This window comes from Solea solea, chromosome 16 (genome assembly GCF_958295425.1).
Source record: "Solea solea chromosome 16, fSolSol10.1, whole genome shotgun sequence".
Lineage (NCBI taxonomy): Eukaryota > Metazoa > Chordata > Actinopteri > Pleuronectiformes > Soleidae > Solea > Solea solea.
The window spans coordinates 7,796,775-7,821,177 of NC_081149.1; the positions used below are offsets into that span (position 1 = coordinate 7,796,775).

The 24,403-nt window shown below is 41.2% G+C and overlaps 1 protein-coding gene across 1 annotated transcript in view; it reads left to right on the top strand.

The window, feature by feature from the left end:
• Positions 1-12,979: 12,979 nt before the first annotated feature.
• The window catches only part of hs3st4 (heparan sulfate (glucosamine) 3-O-sulfotransferase 4), a 105,177-nt gene continuing 93,753 nt past the window's right edge, over positions 12,980-24,403 (top strand). Inside the window, exon 1 of the mRNA XM_058653563.1 lies at positions 12,980-14,473. Within this exon, the coding sequence (XP_058509546.1) occupies positions 13,866-14,473 (608 nt within the window). The 5' untranslated portion in view covers positions 12,980-13,865. The remainder of the gene's footprint in view (positions 14,474-24,403) is intronic.

A 24,403-nucleotide genomic window follows, 5' to 3' on the forward strand; every position in this document is an offset into this window, starting at 1 on the left:
ACACATTTTCTCTGCTGACTACAAGTTGCCAAAACTATGTGACAGGTTTATTTAAAATCAAGCTTCATTACTCGGTTTCCCCAATGTCTGATTCTTTAAAACTTTAGTACTCAAAATGATGGGATCGTCATCAACTATTAATGTGTTCTGGCGCTTCTCATTTTTGGGATTGCTTTGCAGCACAGGCAGTGGTTTCCTCTTAATCTATAGGATGTATACATACATACATACATACATACAGCTGCTTGGTAGATGAGAAAATAAGAGCACCCTTTCATTGGTCAAAGTCCTCAGTTGCAGGCTACAGGTTTCTGGATCACTTAGTAAGTGGTGGAAAACCATAGATTATGCAAATTACCGTGATAATGTGTGAACAATCCATGGCCACAACAAGCTGTTCCACTCCAGTCCACCAGGTTTCAGTACTGTAACAGTCTTTACAACGACAATATCAATATTGTTTGACAGATTTCATTTATTAATTGGACTTAGATGTTACTTTATGGCTTTTATATAGAAAGAACCCTTCTGTGGTTGTCAGCGTGGGGGGTGGTGGAGTGACTGCCCCGCAAACACGCACTCATGCACAGTGAGTCCAGGTGCGTCTGCCTCCTTCGGTGTTGCAGCGACATCACAGTGAATGTGATAAATACAGAGTTTATTTGGAGTATTTTGTTTGTGGAGGGTAAAAAAGAAAAGAAAAGAAAAGAAGAAAAGGCTCTGCATATTCAGAGCTGTTTGCTTAACCACAGGTGAAATAAAATGAATGATTGCTCTGGACAATCAGGAAAGTAGGGCTGCAAGTTCCTCCCTGATGGTTCATGAACGATCATGGAACTTCTATTAAGTTCCTAGTTCCTGTGATGGAAAGGTGCCTTTAGACCATACAGGCAATTTACTACCCCGAGGCCAGACCTGGCCCCTGGACCAGCTTAACTGCCCTGTGATGTCCCTATAGGAAAATACAACAACCCCCTAAAATTAATGGGGCAGCACTGGGAAACATAGCCATTGGCAAACAGCAGCTTGACCAGCTCTGGACATTTGATCAGACTATTACATGTTTTACAAATGCAGAGCAAATGTTGCATTTCCTACAGCGGCGTCTTCACAGGCAAAAGCAATGAATTTAATTTTTGAAGAACTTAGAATTGTTGACATTTTAAATTGATGCATTGTTATGTCTGGCCCTTTGCGTACTTGATCTACTGTAAGTAACCAACCATGGAAGTGAAGACTGATTTATTAGTTCAAGATCAAGGATCAAGATTACTGCTGAGTCATGGCAACATTATTATCAGACGCATCGATGTTGAAACAACTCAATGACAATGTTGCAAAGGTGCACAACATGAGTTTATTTAAGAGGGAATGTGAATCCCTTTGGGGTTTATGTGGTTTGCAATGATGCAAAGTCCCTCCCCATTCTCCTTTTGAGCTCACTTTTGTCAGCAGTTTCATTAGTTTGCACTTTGCTACTAAGCAGGTGGAGCTAATCCATCTAGTTTGCCCTTCAGTTATGGTTTACTGTCCAGGAGACTGGACACCAGTGTCTCACATAATCCCTTAATTAGGCAATGATGGACTTTTCATTTAGTATGCAAAGCTGCAAATCTCCGCATCCACTGAGTGGAGCCCTCTGCAGTCATACGGAGGCCAACACTAATGATCTCACCAAGTGGCAGCAATCCATTGGAGCGCTGCAGCAAGTGCACATTAATCTTGCAGGTGATCCAGTTGATGAATGACCCTGGCCCAGAAGCCCTGGCAGATCCCACCTTAATTATGCTGAGGGAGCCACACCTGGCAGGCACCGGGGGACGTCTTGCTAACTCAGGAACAACGACTCAGGGGAAGGCCTGCGGTCCACAGGCTGCTCGCTCCACGCAAGCTCCAGTCCGACCTGCATAATGCCGTCGGATAAAAGTGAGCCGTTACAGAGGACATTTCAGCGGGAACTGCCTTCCAAAGCAAAAGTTGTGGGAAAAAAGGGCAAACGAATATCATGAGTTGAGACGCACTCCACTGATGGATCATTAGAGGGAAATGTTTTTAGGCCAGCTCCGAGAGAAACCCACTCAAGACATTTCTTTTCTCTGTGATGCGGCTTCTGACAGAACATTTTCACCACTGCTCTAATTGTTCCCCATTATTTGGCTGCACTGACAAGTTTAAAGAAGGAGGCACAGCAGGCCAAGTGTTACATCAGTCCACCATCCTCATCCTAAAGATAGCACAATGCAAGGATCAGTGAAAAAAAAGAACAAAACGCATACAAATAATAAATAGAACAACGGAGGGAAAGAACTGAATCCTCTGCAAAGTATTTGATCCAACATGACAAGTAAAGAAAGTCCTCCAAATCCTCCAAAGCAGTGACAATGAAATCCACAACATTCTAATCTTAAAAGGAACATTCAAGGCTGTGTTAAGAGTTGATAGTGTCACATTTAAGAAGCACAGCCATTTGGAGAGCTAATGTCCTTTAAGATACACATGATGTAAAATACAGTAATACCAGCAGGATTTTGATTTCCTTCTCTGTCTTGCTGTCAAACAGTGTTTGATCATTTTGTGTGTGTTTTTTTTTTTTTAAAACAAATCTTGCTTTTGACTCTTGTGATAAGGACAAACGACTTTCCCAGGACAATTGATACTGGTCCCTCATTTCTTACATGAAAGAATCAATGAGCAGCTGATCAAATGATCCCGCTCGTCATTCATGCTACATTCATTACAACTTTGCTTTAGAATGGCTGGTAATCAAAGAATGTTATTACTGTTATCACATTACCCAATAATGAACCATCTGCCGGCATTACGTGTGACATTTTTTTGACTGCAGTGATTGGGCTCGCTTTGCAAAATTTTGCAAAAACTGAGGAAATTATATCTTGTAAAAATGTAAAAAAAAAAAAACACTTACAAATACAACAATATATAAGCATCAGACAGGACTTAATTTCCTGTAGCTTCTGACTCTAGACACTGTTGGTATCGCCTTGAAGAACTAAAAATGTACATGCTAAATAAGAAGTGAAGTACCTTGAAAAAAGGCTGTATAATAAAAGTCTGCAGTTAAGTCTCAAGTCTTTTCCCTTGGGGAGAACCTGATCCATGTGAACTCCAATCCACCTTGATTAACGCCGCCTTCATTTTCCCCTCCATTAATGGTCTACTGGTCCTCGTGTCCTTATTGGCTGCTATTGAGCATATGTTCCATTCATAGAGGTTATTGGATTTCTCTGGCACATGAAACTCCAGTAGGAATAATTTGTCCCTTTTCTTGCAGGAAAGCCATTGTGAATTGAGCACATTTGTGAAATCTCATTATGTCATGTTTTGAAATGAGGATCAATGGGGATTCACGCCTTGTTTTATTCATATCGGTGTGACTTGAAAGTCTTACCATCCATGTATCCATCCATCTGCCTACCTATCTTGAAGGGAATCAATACAACAGTCGGATTCCTGTATCGCAAACATCACACAAGCGGATACAACCACATCCACGTACGATAAAGTTGGGATCCAAAAGGTCAGCTGGAAATAGGACAAAGCCCAAAGGAGTTCTCTTAAGGGCCAGCGGAATTTAATACACATCCATCACTTTTTATCATCTAATTAGTCCACCGTGTGGCAGCCCGGTCAACATTGTAGGGGAGCACAATTATTGATCAAGTAAAGCATAGTATCTATCATTTCAGCTCAGCATCGACACTATCTGAAAACAAGGAAGACACTACAGCGGCAGCGCAACGCAGCGCGGAGACATGGGAATCATGGATGCCATTCAAATAAATAAATAACTAAAAGCAGAAGCCATTTGTTTGTTCTCCTCAGTTAGGCCACTGACAAGTTGTTCTACTGGGTCAATGGTAAAACTCTTCGTAGTTAGAAACAACAATGTGCAAATCTTTAGAATGTGAAAGTGGTTCCAGCAGTTGAATTGTAGCGTCACAGAGGAATGATGTTCCTCATGTATTGGCAGAAATGTCTTCTACAAATTAGGTTTGCACACAACTAAAAAGGTGCATCCTCAGCAAATTAAGACTATGTAATTACACGTCTGCACCCGTGTATATCAACACAATGGTTTAACTGATGATGCCCATTATCTGGTTTTGAATGTGGTCTGGTTTAGGCTCAAAAAGCCAGGAAAATACCACGTATTCACACCTCACAGCATCCTCTCCATTAAAACAGTCCTCATACTCAACAAGCTTTCATGAAAACACACCAGTCCCTAAATCGAATTGAACATGATCCAAAATAGTTATAACGATGTCTGACTTTGAAATGAAAACTAACTGCTCTTATATTAACAATAAAACCAAAAGTCTACAAGCTATTTTACACCTGTTTTATATTATATGAAACACTATGGTGTAACATGTAGTGAGTTAACGTGTAATTGTCAGGGACAAATAAAAATATAAAGGTCCAGGTTTTGTTTCACATATTTGTTTAGACGCTCACTGTGGACGGTATTATGAGACGATGAGAAAGAGACGGCGTTAAGGGTTTAAGAATGTTTAAAACATCTGTCAGATTAGACCGAACACCGGAGGATGGTTGATGTATTTCGCTGCAATAAATGAGACTCGAGGAAAAGAAAGTCCGTCCTAAAATTTTAACAATTTCTATACATAACAAGTGGCAAGTGTGCACTCAGCCTTAACCCACAGGGAACACTCAGACAACAAAAGCCAAGATGAAACGGGAAATGGATGAGCGGCATGTTAAGATGAGGCAAAGGATTCAGCAGTAAGGGTAACAGCAAATCCCTTAATGCTATAAAGAAGTATAGCAGCTGTGCTTCAACACGTAGGCCTTAAGAGCTAAAGGTTGGGGCTACATCAGTGTCGACTTTACAAATGAGACAAAAAACTAATGGAGTACTGTGGTGGTTTTCCTATGTTAACAAACTCCTTGACAAAAATGCCTGGTATGACATATCAGTGTGCTATTCCTGGACTTTCCATAAGTGTCAGAGTAAAAAATAAAAATGGCTCGGGTACAATTGATTGGTGGATCCTGAGGGCCACGAATGACACGTCCTCTAAATCCAGCTCAAGAAAGGCTGCCTCTCTTCACCACAGCTGGAGTGGAAGGGACAGGACTTGTAGAGCTGTGGTGCATCATGGTTTTCAAGAAATGTAAATTGAGAAGAAGGTAGCTCCTGAATTAGGACACACCGATACAAGAAAACAAACGACGTCTCGTCAATTCCAGCTTCAATTAGTCACCCTGACAGCTGACCCTGCTGAGTTGTGCAGTAATTCAAAAAAAAAACCCTCCAGCTTTGTAGTGATAATAATAAGCCAGAGTGACAGATAACTTATGGGCCTCAAACAGCCCACTCAGGAAGTTTCTGCAGCCATGCAGGGAAAAAAACAGAGATGTTGAAGATCAGACGGTCGGTCATTACATGAATGTTGGTTCACAGTGTTATCTTATCAGCGCACATGATTTTTGGTTTGAATTACAATCACGTCGATTTGCTTAACTAAATCAGCAGCTGCCAGCTCAGACAATTAACATTAACTTGTTATTATAACATCAAGTGCTCGAGCACAGCAATGCAGAGCGTTCAAACCTCTGTCGACTATAAAGCAGAAGTCGCTGTGATTAGATTCTGGGCCCTCACAAAACAGAGCCCTGGTTTTTGACATATTTATTTGCTAGGATGTTTTTAAAAGTTGTGTTTGCCAATGGCCGATAATAAATTTGACGAATGTCCACAGACCGAAGCGGGCCCGCACAATGTTTAGATCCACTTTCTTGCCAAACTCTGCAATTGTCTGAGTGTGCCAAAGCCGTCGCTGCACTTAATTGCACATAAATATAAAATAGTGACAGTAGTTTCAGTGAAGGAACACAGCGATTACAATTTTGCTATCGTGGCAAAGCAATCATTTTTGTTAATACATGTCCAGTCACTCACCTCTTTCAAAAGTATGACAGTACTTATTTTATTTAATTTTCAGCCCTCTTTGTTTGTCATTTCTGTTTTTAACTGATACCTGAACTGAAAGCTTTTTGTCCATACCCTGCATTCCTTTAATCAATAGTTATTAATGTCTTCTAAAAAGCTTTTGGAAGATTATGAACCAAATGACAACCTCAGGACAGGAAATCTGAAGCCTTGAGATACGTAATTTGGCCGTTGCCATGTTGAAGTTTACAGATTTCACCTGCAATCCGGCACCAGCTGTCAATCACACTGGTGTCCACTCATATGTTGCTGTGCTTTATCATCTATTTTCCCTTTCTATGGGAACATAAGTTATAAACTAATGTTTAGCGATTCTATTTAAATTGAGAATTAAGTTTGTTACCCATAGACTTCCTTTCAAATGGAATTCTTTCTGCAACCAGCATAATATTGCTACTTCAGTATATTACTACGTCTGTGCTAGCGTCGGTGGCGAAAACCAGAAAAACAGCTTTTTTTTTTTCATACGAGTCACGTGATATGAAACAAAGCATATCACAGTAAACCTATGGTGAATGAATTTCAACAATATCAAGAGGTTTTGAGGATAAACGTTAGTTTGCTAGCATTAAGTCTCGTGTAAATGAGCCAAGACATGAACTAAAAGGTATCAGCAGCACACTTGCGGCTGAATGACTTCATGTTAAATGAAAGTAAAGCAAAGAAATAGTTTGGAAAAACCATGAAACAAGGGTCATTTTGAGGGTCATTTATGTTTGAGCAGTGTGATGAGGGAAGTCAAACTCTAAACACAGAGTCAATATGGGCTGAAAGAACCTAAAACTCCCAATACTAACGAACATGTTGGATCACACAATTAAAACCTAACTGCACATCAACTCACTTGATCACCAAAGTAACCAAAAGGTATAAACAGGAAAAAAAATAAACAGTATTCCCTCTCTCTCCATCTCCACTTGTGCCAACATAAAATACTCAAGTCCATTTTCATTCCACATCACTACTGTATATATTATGATTCAATGATTACACATTTTTATTGCACTGTATATATCAACACCAGCAAATGTAATTGAATTGCATTCATTAACCAGACTTTTAATTGTTCTCATCCAGCACAAACAAACACAGAGCAATTAAAAATTGCTTGAAGTTCCACACCCATGATGTACGGCGGCAGAGATGGCGACGTGCTCGCTCATTGTGTTTATGTGTTGTTTGTATTAAGAGCCTCGGGCTTCAGGTCTCTGGTTAACGCATGTGTGGAGGGAACGACATAATGAGCTCGGCAAAACGCATGAATTCTGTGCATCCAGATTTCCGATCATGTTTGGTATGCAAACAAAAAGGCAAACGCATTCCAAAAAGTATCACGTTTGCTGTGATACTGATCCAAACGCATTTGCCAGGTCCCGGAATAAAGCATGGGCGGTATTTGGAGCAGTTGAATTTAAAAGGGTAGTTTAAATATGGAGCTCCTGCTTGGTGTTTTTTACAGAAGTGTATTCTTCTTTCAGCACTTCCTGTGCTCTGCTTTTAGTTACTCGTTTACTCAATCTGAATTAAAAACACTGGAGAGCATTTAGGTTGCCAGGAAGTTTGAGGAACCAAGATCTGTAATATAATGGGCTGCACTATTCCACGACCTAAACATGAACAATATGTGCAGGCTGTCAAGTTAAAACTAAATTGTGAATGGACTAACCTTTTTATCAGTATCAGTGAAGGCCTTATTTTAACCCTTTTACTCATCATTCTCAATTCTTTTTTTTTTGCTTATTTTAACCATAAAAAAGACCAGAAATGTCCTTTTGTCTCAATGTCCAAAATCTGGAAACTATAGACAGGCGTTTTTCCAACTCTATCCTCTCTGGTGACAAAGACTTCCAGCAACAGCATGAGTGAAATTACCGTAATGACCACATGTTGGCTTTAACGGGCAACTCAGCTTTCAGAAAAAACGCTGGAATTTTTCCGATGGTAGAAACCGTTGCGTAATTGCGGTGATGCGAAGTTCGCTTGCGGAAACATGTCGTCTCCGATACGCTCGGCGTTACAGGGTTATTTTAACCTGTTTTCTTCATCTCTTAATGACATATAATGGGCCATTTAAAACTGACTATGTGGTTTCCGTACTGTTACTTTAAATGGAAACAACAAAACAATATAATCGACTAAACTTAAGCCGGCACTATATATATGTATTAAAATAGATGTATTTTTATTAGTATTGATTTTTGGTATGCATTTCTTCATGGCCTAAGGTACTTATGATTGTGATTCACCAATTTAGAGGTTGCCATTTTAAATATTTATTGCAATAAATATATAAATGTTGCTACATTACTCCTTGACGTGCATTGAGGGCCTGTGGAAAAACAAAAACAAACTATCACTTGTCATAGTTTGTTTTTGTTTGTGGTCCATCAAAGGTCAGTTCTTATGGAGAGAGATGATCACTTACATCCGTGCTGTCATCTCCCGTCTAATTGCAGATTGAAAAACTGTCTCTGCTCGGCCCCAGCGGAGCAACAGCACTGGCCGCTGCACTCGGACTTGAATTACACTGTTACAGTCCAGACGGCTGTAGCTGCCAAAACCTCCCCACAAAGTCTGTTTGTCTTAGCTCTGTACAGCAGACAGGGCTCAGGCTGTGGCTGTGGCGGAGGTCAGATTCCGCTCATGCCGTGTAAGGAGGCTCAAATATCGAGGCGAAGAAGCGACTCCCGAGCTGGGAGAATCCTCCAGGGGTGTTATTGTTCTACACTGATTCCACATCAGTTTGACGTGTTGTGAAGAAATGTTTGGCCTTTGTCTTTTAGCGTCAAACCGTCTCCAACGTCGTTGCTGAATCCGACTTTGAGTTGCCACATTAGTTCACTTTTAGCAGCGAAACGCATGCAGGGAGTGACACAGCAATTAGGGAGGAGCTGATACATTATTCAGCATTAGTGTTGGTACAAAACCAGCCAAAATCAATGCATCGGATACACAAAAAAAAAAATGCAACATAAAATCTGATATGATCCCAAAACCCTAAATACCACAAAAGAAAAGAGAGACGGGCGCCACCAAGGTCAGCGAGGTGAGCACGTTTCTTCCATGCTGTGTGGACCCATTTTAAAAGAAAATCTGACCTCAGTACAGAAGATACACAACGCCTGTGATATATCAGACAATTAAAAAATATTCAGCATAAGTTAAAGATATTTATTATAATACTGCGACAGTGGATTGTATTTGACCTTATAAAATGATGAAACCTGGGGAATAAAAACAAAAAAAAACATGGTATCTACTGTATATGCACTGAAAGATTGCAGATAATATGCAGCCATATTAAAGACTTACACATGCACTGCGCCGCAACAGAAACAGCCTGTGAGGCGATATTAAAATAAATAGGATGAATCATTTTACATTGGCTGCTGACTGGGTTTGTCAGGATTGGAAAATCATAATTGTTGCAGTGGAACTGTGGACACGTTGGGTGGCTGAGTCACATTTTTTTTAATTCCAGGTGTAATATGGATAATTCATATCAGAATACAATCTCCAGATGCGAGTTGAATGTTAATGCGAGCTGCAGCGAGGGGCTCAAGAGTCTCCTCCTGATGAATAGTGAATTTGTGTTGGCAGACTGCGGCTCGCGCCATGGTTACAAAGAGATGGGAGGGTAATCTTTAACCTCCTGGAGTGACTATATCACTGTTGGCTAACTTGGACGGAGAAACAGTGTCATTTTGGATTCTTTCGCTCATCTGAAATCCTTGTGAAGCTCTGTGGCCTGCAGGTGGGAAATGGTATTTTGATATCGGCCTTTTTGACACAGACGGCAGATTGTCCATTTAACTGCCGACACTGAATTTGAGTAAGGCCATTTTAAGGCCGAGCGACTGCTTATTTGTGAATATGGATGGACACAAATGTGAGGGGCACTAGGCTTCCGCAGGAACAGACAATATCTAAGCGCTTTATGAATGGCTCAGATAACAGAGGGAAGACAAAACAGGTCAATATATTTTCTCTATTGCTCTGATAATGCTCCATCATCTGCACCGAGTGGCTGCAACCACGTTAATGCCACTTTTCGTCAATGTTCTGCTGAAGGCGCAGCATCAAAGCATGTTCAAAAAACCTCCCGCAGAGTGATTCTGAGTCAGGTGGGAAGTGTGAGGATAACAGCGAGAGATTTACAAACCGGGCAGTTTTTTTGTGTCGGAGAGCTCTCTGCTTCTCCGAGTGGCAATTTATGAACACAACAATTAAAAAAACAAACCTTTGAGCTCTCCTACGCTCTCTTGACTGCCAAACACCCGGTAACCATCGTGCTCCAAACACTTGTCCACTTGTCCACACTTTCCACCCCCTCACCCGGTCACCTCCAGTGCTGACGTGTAGTTCTGGTTTGTCCAATAACTTGATTGTGATATAAAGTCAGAAAACAAAAACTAGGACATGGTGCTTGAAAACCTGTTGTTTATTAGACATTAAGACATTTCTCCTCTGAAACCACATCCATAATTGGCCATATAGTAACCATTACTGGATTGATTTGCTTGTTTGGTGATTAAAAAAAGTGCTCCACTACAAAGTAAAATAATTAAATTGTCTACTCACTCGACAACCAGCATAAAGAAAACAATATAATATAATATAATATAATATACAGGGTTAAAGGGGACGCTATGAGGACACTCATAGACATAATGCATTCTCTAGCCCCTTACCCAAACCTTAACCATCACAACTAAGTGCCTAACCCTAACCTAAACCTGATTATAACCCTTAACCTAAAACCAGGTCTTAACCCCCCACAAGAAACATTGATTTCCTTCGAATAAGGTATGCAAAACTATAAACAATGAATCATTAGGCCATTATTAACTAACTGTTAGATCATGCTATCTCATAGTCACCTAATCATGAGGTAATATTAACTAATAATGAACTACACTTTGCATAAAGGTTAAATAATCATCAATTAAAGTTAAATTACTGATTAGTTACTCTTAAGCCTCTTTAAACGTTTGCTTATGTACCCAGGATTTCTGAAAAAAAGGGAATTGACACCATAACCACTGGTTGTTCTGTCTGTTGTTGTTTTCATCTCCCTCTGATTTGTGTGCAAGAACAAACAATTGAGTTCAGTGACTACGTTAAGGTTGTTAGTCTTTTACTACGGTCCCTCGTTTAAATCCAGTGGTGAATGAGCTGCTTTCAGATGCTAATTAAAACGAATGCCAATTGAACACATTCCAACTAGTAAAAACATCCACTGGAACCTGGAATTAAATGTTTGTTTGTTTGACCAGTGGGGAAAAAAGGGGATTTTATTGTCAACTGTTACCAAACAATTCATTCAAAAAGGTTCAATTCAAAACATTTCTTGTTTTTCCCCCTCTAGACTGTGCCAATACAACATTTGCCATGGTTTGCAGAAAAGCAGAACAACAGCATTTCTTCTTGGAGGCCAGTCTGTGGTAAAGACAGAGAAACAGTGTGCACGCACACATGCGATTTCTATAGACAGACGACAACACACACGGGGTACAAATGTTCCCTCATTCAAGTGAATGGAAACTGTTGATGCGTGGCCAGTTTGTGTTTCGCACTCAAGCGAAAAGTAATAGCAGTCCCAGACTCTTTTTTTTGCAGCCCAGCTGTACACAGGAATATTTGCTATATTTTAAAAACACACACACACAGCCGCGGCCCGGGCTCGCTGTTCTGAGAGCGAGAGGCACAGCAAATCATTTGTGACCCAGTACTTGGTGTGACGCTGGCTCTCCCGGTGTGTTGGAGGTGTGTGATGAATGAGATCCTCTAATACAAGGAGACATTTCGGTGGCATGTCATTTTAAATCCTCATATCGTGGCAACAAAGTGCACAAGTTAAGGTCTAGTGAATATTCTCATCAGTAATTACACCCTGGGCCTATGTATAATAAATTCACTGAATCATATGCCAAAGCAGCAACATCCTCAGCATATATTCCAGAGAATTGTTGTTTTTTATTCATAGTCTCATGTGAACGATTGACATTCACCGTGACCCTTAAATGCACATCTCCCTCTTTTAGATTAAAATTAAGTCTAAGGCTGCATCCGACTGGAATAATTCATGACATTGACTTACTGTACATCACTTTGTTTCATGTTGATAAACATAAACATGCTTGTTTTTCTTATTATTGTTGTTGTTTAACAACATCGTTTGTGGGTGACCAATATCATACCCTCGAGTATATCTACCGATACTAACATGAGTCCGATACAGTCATTTTACAGCCTTTAAACTACAAAGCTGTGCCATTCCAAGCTATTTCAAAGACATAATTCTCCAACTGTGCAACAAATATCCTTCTCCCATAAAGAAAACATGACTTTGCTAAAATGCTGTTGCTTATTTACAGTCTGTGCTTAGAGAAGCATGTGATATGTAGGATGTTTTTTAGACTCCATTTATACACTGATTACGAGCATTATTGGACCAATATTGAGCATCATATTGGCTTGTCCTTGTTGTTTGTTATTGCATTGATAATCCCATGTCATTAGATTGTTTTATTTTCTTGTATATCCATGTGTTTATTGCCTTTATTGTTTGTTTTGTGTTTGTGGAGCACCTTGGAAAAAACGATACTGCATCTCATACATTTCCAAATAAACATACATGCTGGTGGTCTTTACCCTGTTTGATTTATCGTTTTATGCATTTAGATAAACTTTGTCCTTTTTTTTTTGGATGGATGTATCGACTTATCCAAGGCTCCACAATAAAGCCAGCAGGGTGCAGACAAGAGCTTTGTGTAAAATAGAATCTTTATCAAAAATCACATTTGTCCTAGAGTTTTACACTTAACTCCGTGTGAAGCATTTTTCCAGTTTTTTGAGCTCCTCTTGATTCCCAGACTCCATCAGTATATGCACAGGGATGAGGTGGGAGATGCTGTTTGTGTGTGTGTGTTTTTTCTCCTAACACAACCGTGTCAGATTTGGAAATGTGACGTTCATAATCCTCACTCGTGCACAGACAGAGGGGAAAAAAAGTGGGTGTATGCACTCTAGTTGTGTTGTGCTGTGCTGTGTGGCTCCACTACAGCGCTTCAGTTGCGATGAGCTCACGCGGGCGATGCGCACAGCGTTGCTCTCTGCCAATGTGAGAAGGCGCAATAAGGACGGCGAGCAGCAGGCTGGAAGGCAGCGGGAAGAGTGTGGATGCCTCTGTGCAAACGCGGCTGGTTTGTTTTCCCTCACAACTCAAACTAAGCAGAGAGACGCGTAAAAGGATCGTGCGCACATTCGCCTCTCGTTGGAAAGACTCAGTGGATATCTAGTTTGTCTGGATGGAAGAAAATCCACTCCTGTGTCGCCGACTGGACTGGACTGGACTGGACTTGTGGCTGATGAGAAGAAGCCCACTTTAAGAAACACACTGCTGCTCGTTTCCCCCTTCTTTTCTTTCCCTTTGTTTTTTTTTTTTTTTATCCTCCTCCACCTGCTTCATAAAATGTCAGGATTCCGTCGGTCCAGTTCAAGCCAGGCTGCTCATTTGGAAGGACGCCAGACCTCCATCCACTTAAATCTGCAAGTTCAGTCCAATAAATTGTGACATTGTCTGTCAGCTTTGGAATAAGAAATCGATACGCGAGAAAAGGAACGCGGGATTCTTCCGGAATTTTAACGATCTGTTTCACCTCCCGCACACACACACACACACACCATCGTCCTTATAAATATGCGATTCGGTTGGATTAGGTTGTTTTGGTCCAGCTTCACGCTTTTGCAGCTGGACCGGCGCCGCTGATAGTGACTGATTATTGCCGTTGATTTTTTTGTCAATGCAAGACTCGCGGTGGAAACATGTCTGTCCACTTCTTTGAGAGGATCACTGCTATCAGAGATGGCATTTTGGTCCAGCACTTCGGTTTTCACCACTAAAGTGCCCCGGAAAGTCTTATTCATGTTCACCCTCTCCCTCTCTGTCACTTACTTGTTCTACAGCTTGATGAGCTGCTACAACTCGCTGCAGTTCCCCCTGCAAGAGAACTACGTGTATCAAGGCAGGCTGGTGACGGAGGAGACAACTTTTGTGACATTGAGGGAGAAACTTTACTCCGCTTCCCAGGGCTTCACCGAGTTCACCGAGGCGGAGAGGAGCACCGCGGTCTCCACCGTGAAGGATCATAATGCCGAGGCCGAACAGAGGACAGTGGAGTGGATTAGGACGCAGGCGGCTCCCACTAATTCGGCGGCTTTGGCGGCAGCGTATCACACCACCGCGCTGGAGAGGGAGCGCCAGGAATTCAGCACCACGGACAGCGAACTCAGGGTGAACTGCACTTCGGATTACGGAGAGAAGAAACTTCCCCAAGCCATCATCATCGGCGTGAAGAAAGGAGGGACCAGAGCCTTGCTGGAGGCGCTCAGGGTTCACCCGGACGTCAGAGCCGTTGGAAACGAGCCACATTTCTTTGACAGGAACTACGAGAAAGGGCTGGACTGGTACAGGTGAGTTACCGTGTCAAGGGCTGCTGCTGTTTTTATTTTTACGCGCAATGTTGTCTTTTTTTTTTTTTTTTACGCATTAGTTACGTCTCTGGTCACCATTTGCCAGAGCATGTGTGAGGAATTTGGATTTTCATTAACGCTTCCCTAAAAAAAATCCAACTTCTTTAAAAAAAAAGAGCTTTAATCCATCGGAGTGAGGCTCATTCTTCTCTCAGGGTTGTCAACGTTGATGTACAGTATATCGTTGTGCAATCTCGTGAGTTTCCAAGTCAGTATTTCCAAGACTGCAGCTCCATCACTGAGCAAAAAAGGATTTATTCCCCATTTTCTCCACTTTAAATCTCCCTTATTTAAGAGCAAACCATTCTCTAAAATTAGATTTTCATACATACTGACATAACTCATACCAAATGACAGTGTGCAAAATCATGGCAGCATTAATAAAAAAAAAGAAACTGATGATCAAAATTTGCTGAACATCCTATTGTGCATTACAAAATTGGATCATATAAAATCCTCATGTTCTAAATGCACACTGAATCCCATGTGAAGGTGAGGGAAATGGAGAAGAAACCGCACCACAGGTCTGTCTCTTAGTTAGTGGTCATCGAGGTCTGTCGCACAAGCAAAAGTTGGAAAGGAAGACTGGTCATGAAACAAAGCTGCAGTTTGTTCTGGCGCACACAGAAACACCAGGGAGTGTAAATGTGTATTTATTTTTATCTAAGGTTTTAGGTGATGTGCCATTGTGTACACCATGTTTTCTGCAGCAGTAACAAAGAAATGCACACCACTCTGTGAGGCAGAAAAAAGAGTGCAAGATAAGATCATGCACTTTTTATTTACTTTTTATCAGACCGCTTATGTTGCTCATGAAAACTACTACACTCAAACTTACTTATGTGGATTTGTAACAGTCATGTTCCATTCTGTATTTTCTAAAATAACTTTTTTTCCCCCCACGCTCTGCTGCTCATGTGGTTCCCCAGGGAGTGTGAATTGTTTACACCAGTTTCTTCTGTGTGTGTGTGTGTGTGTGTGAGACGGTTGACTTTCGCTTTAAGTCCAGGTTTATTGGCCGGAGAGCAACCTGTATATCATTGCCATGTTTATGGGAGTGATAAAAAAAGAAAAGAAAATCAATTTAAGGGTTCATCCATGGTCAGTTGGTCATGGCTCAGTTAGGCGTTGCTCTCACATAATGATGTTTGACCAGGGGAATTCAAAATTTTCTAATGGAGTCAATGAGCTGTTGAGAATGAGTGACTGGCTGAGTCAAAGTCCCTTCTGTTTCCTCAGCACAAGCGGGTGTGTTACGCCGGTGTTTGGGTTGTGGAGCATCTGCTTTCATCTCGCTGCATAGACATGGGAGCTCTCGGCTGTTAATTTAGCCTGTGTTAATGCAAGCTGTTTCATTATGCTCACGGTGAAAGGCTCATTAGACAGGAGTATGACATGTTTACATAAATAATGATAGAAAGTGTGCGTGTGTGTTTTAGGCGCCCATGAGCCAAACAAATCCCGAAAAGAAGCTTCATTTTATGTCTGTCAGTGTCCTGTGCACAATACTCACCTCACAATGGTGCATTCAGGTATCATTTTCGACTAATAACTGACAATATTCTGGCTTGTTTTCACGATCAGAGGGAAGCAAACACGGACATAAAATTCAAAAATAACCTCTCATTTTTGATTCCAGAAAGTGATATATATATAAAATAAAATAAAAATCACTCACACCACATTTGTGTTTGTTTGTTTATAATTGATGCATTTTACTGCACCACTCTCTCTCTCTCTCTCTCTTCTGTTTGCCTGTGCTGCTCTGGCTAATGTGCACTTAATGGAACGGAAAGTGTTCAACCATTTGCCTGCAGGTGAATGAGACCAATAAACTAATAACAACGTGATTCATAAATTCTTATCAACATCGTGCGAGTACTCAAAGAGCCCTATAAATCATATTCATCACGTCTCATGTGGCGTAGTCTTGTATAGAGATAATTGACTTTTTGCCATCAGGTTTAGCGATTGGGAAAGAGTTGGGATTATGCGTTTGTGGTTTGCAGATTTCTTTCATTTTTTTTTAAGGAAATCTTGACTCAAAATAGGAAGAAATCAGGTGTTCTTGGGTTTTGTGCTATGAGCAAAAGCCTTGCAGCGATGCCACACATACTGCACGTAATACATTAATTCTTTCTGTTGCAGTATTCTGTGGTTAAAGATGGTAGGGTCTGTCAGGGTGAACATGGAAAAAAAACAAAACAAAACAAAAACAAGCTATTTTCCAATTTCATCGTGAACATGTATGAATCACCTTGGACCTTTTAAACGCCATGTTTTCATTCCAGACCCAAACCACATAGGAAAATGCGACCCTTTATAAAGGTGGACTCTGTCCATACGTCACCTTTCAAGCTGCTTTCAAGCACCATTTGAAGCACTTGACCCCAAACATTGTTGCGTCAGTGTGTGTTTGTGTATGGTTGAATGGCATGAGGTGACGTGTCTTGTCGAAGGACACTAACACTCCGAGTCTGGAGGTGCTGGGGGATTGAACAATTGATGTTCGTCCACCAGGCATCTAAATGGACAGACTGTGCCTGCTGAGCCACAGTTGTCCCCGAGGAGTTGTATTGTCGACACCTTTTGCTGACACACACATCATAAAAGATCAGGTCCTTCAAGGTTGTGGTCTTTATCCTGGCAAAATGTGAGAAATGGTCAAACATCAGAAAACAGAGAAAGGAAATTTGTGCTCTGGTTATTTTGCAGCAGCAGATGCTGAAGTTAGCAGAAATAAAGTATTTATTATAATTCAATTCAGATAATTCAAATTAATTGAGTTGATTTTCTCTGCTCTGTCGATTGGTCATGGATGAATATATTCATAGAAATATCAGAATGGATTGTATTTGCCCTAGCTACAGCAAAATATGTTTATTTTTTTCTGATGTGCTGAACCCGGAACTGTTGTTCAGTATGTTACCTAAAAAACAACAAAATACATCTTGATAAGCACTAGGTCTAGGATTGACAAAACACTGTTGTTGTTTTTAACTACAATGATGTATTTATAATCAAGTTGGAAAGTGGATTTTGTTAATATAAAAATATAATATCCTCAAAACTTCAACGTAAAAAGTAGCACAATTCTGTTTTTGTACTCTTGCAGCATCTCCATACGAGAATATTTACCAGTAACCATCATCTCAAGAAAATACCATGTCAGTTATTTTCCAAAACTTTTCCTGCCAGTCCACCAAAAGTTACATTTACAGAAAACATCCGAAGGAGCCTGTGTGAAAACACAGCAAGGAAATGTAAAAGTGAGCAAGTGGGCAAATGTCTTGTTGGCACCGCCTCTCACCTGGACGTTGCGGATGTTCTCCTGTTGTTTTTAAACGCATCTGACTCAGATAGTCTTCCCCCTCATGACCTGGCTTGATGTTTAGCTTCTCACTCACAGCAGTCCATAAACAAATCCAGCACACATCTAAAATTCACATCAGGATTCCGGGATGAATGTGGGTCTGTAGTACGAGCCTCCACAGACAGGCCCAGATGGGTGATTGGTGCTTCCTTCCTTTTTAGCACTCTTGGACAGTTTCTCCAGTGTGTTTTGGGCTCACTTGAACAAGCAATTAGCAATGTAGTGCCATCATTACTGTACACAGAGGACCTTCAGCCAAATGGCGCTTCTAATGTTGCCTCTATTTCTAAATAGAGAGGATGAGCCACCACCACCATGGAGGATTTATCTTTTCTGTTCTCTTGAGCCTGCAAACGCGCCGCGCGACCTGGATGGACGTCCGTTTGACACACGACGTCCAATCCCGCAACTGTTACCGCAGCTCTGTGCCAATGTCCGTGCACTTTGAAGGAAAGCTAATGTGCCTCATAAATTCTGCTAAAGAACATCATTGATTATCAGTCATAGAGGAAGATTTATATCTTTTGGTGGACGAGCGTCCTCAGCAGGAATTCACGCTCGTTATGGAACGGTCTAATGAGGGCTTATTACTGGAGGTCGACCGCTTGGTATTTTCAGCATCTCTGCAAAATGCCAAACAAATGATGTTTACGTTAGTGGCAACAATTGTGGTTTTTAACAGAGCAACCAAACCTGTCCAGAAAAATGTTAGTTGATGGGGGGGGGGGGGGGGGGGGACCTTAAGAACACAGAGCCGTTCATAAAGGGTTAAAGTATTAATTACAAAATGGGAAACCTTATATTTTTTCCCAACACTTTGAAGTTAGTGGAAGATTAATAGTGGCAGTTATCTGCCTTCAACCACGGTAAAAATAACACCCTTTGGAAAAGTGTCAGACTGTCTGTTTCAGATTAATTCAGGTTGAAAGCATGTGTGCGGCGAGATCAAATAATACAGCGGGAGGCTTGAGGTTTCTCATCTGTCGACGCTCAATAGCATTCTGCACCGCATTGACCATGTGAATTCGGTAAAGTGGGAACAGTTGTATCTCTGTTTCATGCAACGAGAATGGCCTTTACGCCTCCACAACCTGGTATAGAACAAACGATGCGCGATAATGTGTGAGCGTGAAAATAAGTAGTAAATATGCCACCAAGTAATTGTTCGATTTCATGTATAAAAGCGAAGATTTTAATTATAAGGGATACAGTGTTTGTGTTGTCATATGGGATTAGAGTTAGGGTTGGGCTATGGAGTGTATTATGAAAATAGAAACTGATTTAAAATCCAACTTGACTCTCAACTACACTACTGTGTTGTGCAGAACAGGAAAACAAATAAATGTATGAATATTATATACATTGTGTATATAAAAAAAAAATAGATGTACATCCTGTACTTCAAATAACTGTGACTGAGATACTCTGAGGTAGCACGAGTGTAGATCAATGGAGGGGAACCATGTTCCTATTAAGGTCCATTTCAATTCTTTTAACATCCTTTGAGGGCCATACTGAATTATTAAACACACATATCACAATAACATCTCTCGCGCGACAGCTGGAAGTGCTTCTCTTTGCTAAGGCGTCCGACGGCAGTGATGGTGACGGCGGCGATATTTGCAGATGGGTTTTGGCCAAATAGAACTTCATGTTTTGGTCGTGACGACAAAACGAAACAGAAAACCGCGTCTCTTTTGTGTCGAACTCAACAGGAATCCATTGAGAGCGGGTTGAGAATGATGATAAAATCACTCAGCTCCACTGAACGGTCATGCTTTCATTACATGTCTTCCCAGCTCCTCCAGTTTAGTTGCACGTTTCCAAATGTTATGATTAATTTTTAGGTCGTCGTCATCTTCGGCATGTCCCTGCAAACTCCTCTCATAGGCTTGTCTTTTTCTTTGATGAAAAAAATAACCTCTTCATGCAGAAACAGGACATTTTGCAACTGGTTCTCTTTTCTCGATGGACATTTTTCTTGATGGACATTTTATTGTACTATTATGCCATTTTCTTTTGTCACAGAAAAAAAAAAATAGATATAATGCCACAGCTGCAACATGTTTTATGGTTTTGAGTATCTTTTTTTTATGAATTGTCTTACAGGCCAAGTCAAAGTGTCTCATGGGCTGTATTTGGCCAGAGGTTCCCAGCCCCCTGGTGTAGAACCTCTATATTAAAAGGCTGGTGACTATTCTAAATAACCCATCGCTCTGTCAGCTTATCGCTAACACACAACAGCTGCCACCTTCTGCGACACCAAATTTCACTACACACTGAACGGATTTATTGCCAAGATCACCTGTTTATGAGGTGACTACATCATTAATCAAAATCATAGCCTCACAGTTGGTACGTGGATAACCTGGAAATTAAAGCACATTTTTAAAAAAAGGGTGGTGGGGGGGGAACACAAAGCAACAGCAGCTCATTATCTAAAGACCTTCATCAAAATCCTGTATGTTTACCAGCAGTAAAAAACTAAATTAGATGCAGTAAAAACAAACCTGGAAAGATTATGGGGGAAACGTGTCAACAAGGCTTGCATTCATATTTTCCCCCGGATCTCCTGGAATACTGTTTAAAAACACGAGATAAATCAGCCAACTGTGAACCAGAAGCAAAGTATTCCTGAGGTTTGCTAGCTCTAATATCTCTGTGTTATTAAAATGGCACTTTAACCCCCCCTCCATGCAATAAAAGCTGAGGGGATGTGCCTATAAATCTCCGGGAGTAGTGTTCTTACCCTTTCAGTGCTATATGTCCCTAAACTGAGAAACGAGATAGCCTCCAGCTCCAGGGTGATTACTCCCTACAGACATTGTTTTTATTCCAGCTCACACTGAAACTTTTGTTTTAGTGTGAGCTCTTATGTATGTGCTCGTATGATCTCGTATGATGAGATTTACAATTTCCAAGGACTTTTATCTTTGCGTGAGTCATAATCCAGTCTAATCTAATCAATAGATCTCTAACAACTCATTCAAAACTTGGGCCATGCATTAATGTGAGTTCACATCTCACTGTATTTCATCAAAGCAGATTCATTTTCCGCATTGTACTGTGAAAAAAAAATATGACAAAAACCTTTTTGTCCTATTAAAATCTATTCAGTGCTATTGCATCATGTCCGATTGAGCCTTTGTTGGACACTGAAGGAACAGTGTGTACTGCAGCACCGGCCGTAGTGTACCTGCAACCTTGAGTTGTAAGACGGTACCCAGTGAGAGTCGGTAGGTAATGGAGACAGGGATCCACTGCTGAAACCGTCAACAGCAGAAAGTCTAAATCCAGAGTTTATCCTTTGTTTAGCTTCACTTTCCCTCTCTCAGCTCCTCCGTGGGCAGCTTAGCCTTCTGACTCCCGCCACCTGACTGTGACTCCACTCAGTGGGGAGACGGGAGAGAGCAAGGTGGGCCAGATCCCCGAGTAGGCATGATGCCATCCCTTCCTGCTGGGGCTTGTGTGCTGCCGCTGCTGCAGTGCCTCCCTGTCCTGCTCCTTCCCAACAAACATGGCAGAATCTGCCTCGGCCTGATAAGACCGCGCCAAGACTCACAAGGACGCACCTCTGAGTGCTGTGATGCCAGTGCCGCAGTTGTGGAATTAAACTTTTTAATTAGCAGCACAGCCCCTGCGCCGTCAAGAGAGTGGACCGCTTCACTTAGGTCTTTCTCATTGCCCAGCCTCTTTCCACTTGATTAAAATCCCAAGCATCCACCGCGGCGCTCTGAGTTTCCAGCCACCACAGGAGCAATCATGTTTATTTCTTGTTTGAAAATCTCTTTAGATGCAGCATCGCACAGGAAAATGACTTATTATATCCCACAGCTCGAGAGGGGAGCCTTTCACTCTGGCTCTATCTCACAAAAACACGCGCGCACACACCTTATCAATCAATGTATGGAACAGGAGGGCTACTACACTTTCATATTATTCCTGTTCACCCTCTTGAATCAACAATACAATGGAGCCATCTGGTAAGAAGACTCCTTGTTAAAAGCCCATTGTCTGTGAATGTCCAGCACACAGCTGATTGTCACAGGTAATGGTCAAGTACCAGTGAGTGCTTGTGCATTCTAGAAGTGCACAGCTCTACATATTCCAGACGCAATGATGTGTCTCAGTGTCGCCATGTGGAGTGGAGGAGCGTCCACGCACAACAGGTTTAACAAGGGTTTGAATAATGCGACGGTTTCTCCCTTTGAAGCATATCCTACACCTCTGCACACTTATAAAAATAATAATAATAGCATGCAGAGACTACAGGTGCTGTATAATGCATAATAATATAATATTGCACTGAGAATAGATGGCGCAGTACCAGTGAATTGCTTGTGTTAAGTAAAAACTCTTCAAGCTGTATTAAAGAATCTTGTTTTTAGATTTGCCCACTTGATACACGACATACAATTCCTTTGTAATCATCGTTTGTCACTTTATGGTATTGTTTTCATTTTTAAACGGCACTCGGAGTCTGTAATAAAATCGGAATAGAGCTGAATTGAATTAGTAAGAGAGACAGTTAATGGTATTTGCAATGCAGTCATTTATACATCATTGCATCATGTTGCATTGATCGCCATGATTGTGTTTGTAGTGTAAGTTTTGTCTTCAGTGGAAACCGGTTCAGTATTCGAGGGGCCTTCCCCTCCACATGTTGGTGCCTCAGGTCAGACATTAATTAGAAACGCAGTGGGGACTGACCTTTTCCATTACAATGTTTTAGAAAACTGTTTTCACACTTGATTCTTTTTTTTTTTTTCTTCCTGTTTTTGATCTTTAATCGGCTTCTGGGCTTTTCAAAAATGGGAGAAATAGCCTATTATCTAGTTTCCTGTCGAGAATTAGACCTCGATGGAACGATTAAAGCACCGCTATGTCTGTCGCTGGTAATACTAAGCATTAAGATGGTAAACTGAATGAAATGGGTCTGTTTATTTGCCAGTCTTTCACTTTGCAAGGCATTGTAGTGGCAATGTCACAAATAAGGTTTTTTAAACATTTTTGTTGATTTTACGGCTGCTGGACGTTGTCCTCCTTAATTAACTAATTAAGGTATGCAAAATGGTCTGTGTGGTTCCTTACGTACCATTGGAGCAGATGGGCGGAGTCTCAGGAGGACCGGACAGCAATTGGTGCGGCCACGGAACCAGAAGTTGCCTCACGCCTACCGGAAGAGGACAAGAAGCTGGCTCCCAGTCCACACCAGGTGCCTCTGAGAGTCAGAGCGCCTCATGCTGCGTTGAGAATTGTGACCTTGTGTTTGAATATAGTCTCAAGTAATGCTGAGTGGCATATTATTGAAGGTTGGACTTACTAGAAATTGGGTTTAGGGCCATAGAACTTAAAAACTGATTCTGTCTGCACGTAGGATTCATTTGTTGTGTTTAGAGACACTAGGCTGAGATGCTGTTGCCCCTTGTAATTTACGTTGTAAAGTGAATCTTAGTTATTTTAAGTGGAGTTTCATTTTGTACTGTGACCGAAACCTAGCTCTTCCTTTTTCAGTTGATTCAGTTGACAGCATCCTCTGCCCTTTTTCTGTTAACTTATTATCAACTCCTGTGTTAAATAAATTCTTTTTTTTTACCACATGCCTCCTCGGTTTCCTCTTAACGAGCTGAGACGTAACAGCTGAGATTAAAAAGTGTGTAAACGGACTTTCGGATGTGCTGGGAGGTTGTTTTGTTTTTTTTATTTTTGCCAGAGTCAGACAAACTGTTTGAGCCTTCATGCTAACAAAGGGCCAACCCATAAGGAATTTGAAATTGTTGGCCATTTTGTTTTGTGTGATCAAAGGAGACCATATTTGGAGAGTTGGGGTGAAAAAGTCAGATCATTTTTTCAAGACTTGCATACAAACTCAGTGGAGTTGCCCCAGATTTTGTCTGATCTCCGATGTTCCACTCTCTTCTAAGTTGCTGCATCAGGTAAATGTGGGTGGAGCTGCTCTTCGTTTGCAGGTCTGTTTGGAGTGTGAACAATTATGACCTCCATTAAGCAAGGTCCTGAAGTATGTGTAAAAGACTCAAAACAACTTTTATTTAAAATCTATTATACAAAATGTTAGTAATTCAATGTAGGATTTGCTGTGTGGATCCCCCCACAGTTGGGAAACTGCATTGCCCGTTATGCACCATCAAAACAACCTTTATCATTTGAAGGTCAAAATCCTACCTTGTGTTGCTTTAACACAAGAGCTGGTTTACATGAGCATTTACTGAAAACAACCTTTGTACAGATCGCCTGCAGAAAATAAAATGTAAATAAACCCCGATCCGATGTTTAATTATTTAAAACTCAGGTGAGCCCTCGACGCCGTTGTAACAAATGCAGCCACAGCACTGCAGCTACTGTATCTCATCACTGCTAATGAGTGTAGCCATTACAACGGTGTTCTCCTGGTTTGATATTTTCTGCAGCAAAGATCCAAATAAAGGCACCATCAACACCAGCTGCAGAGCCAAGTGTTGAATTACCGTTTGGGAGTT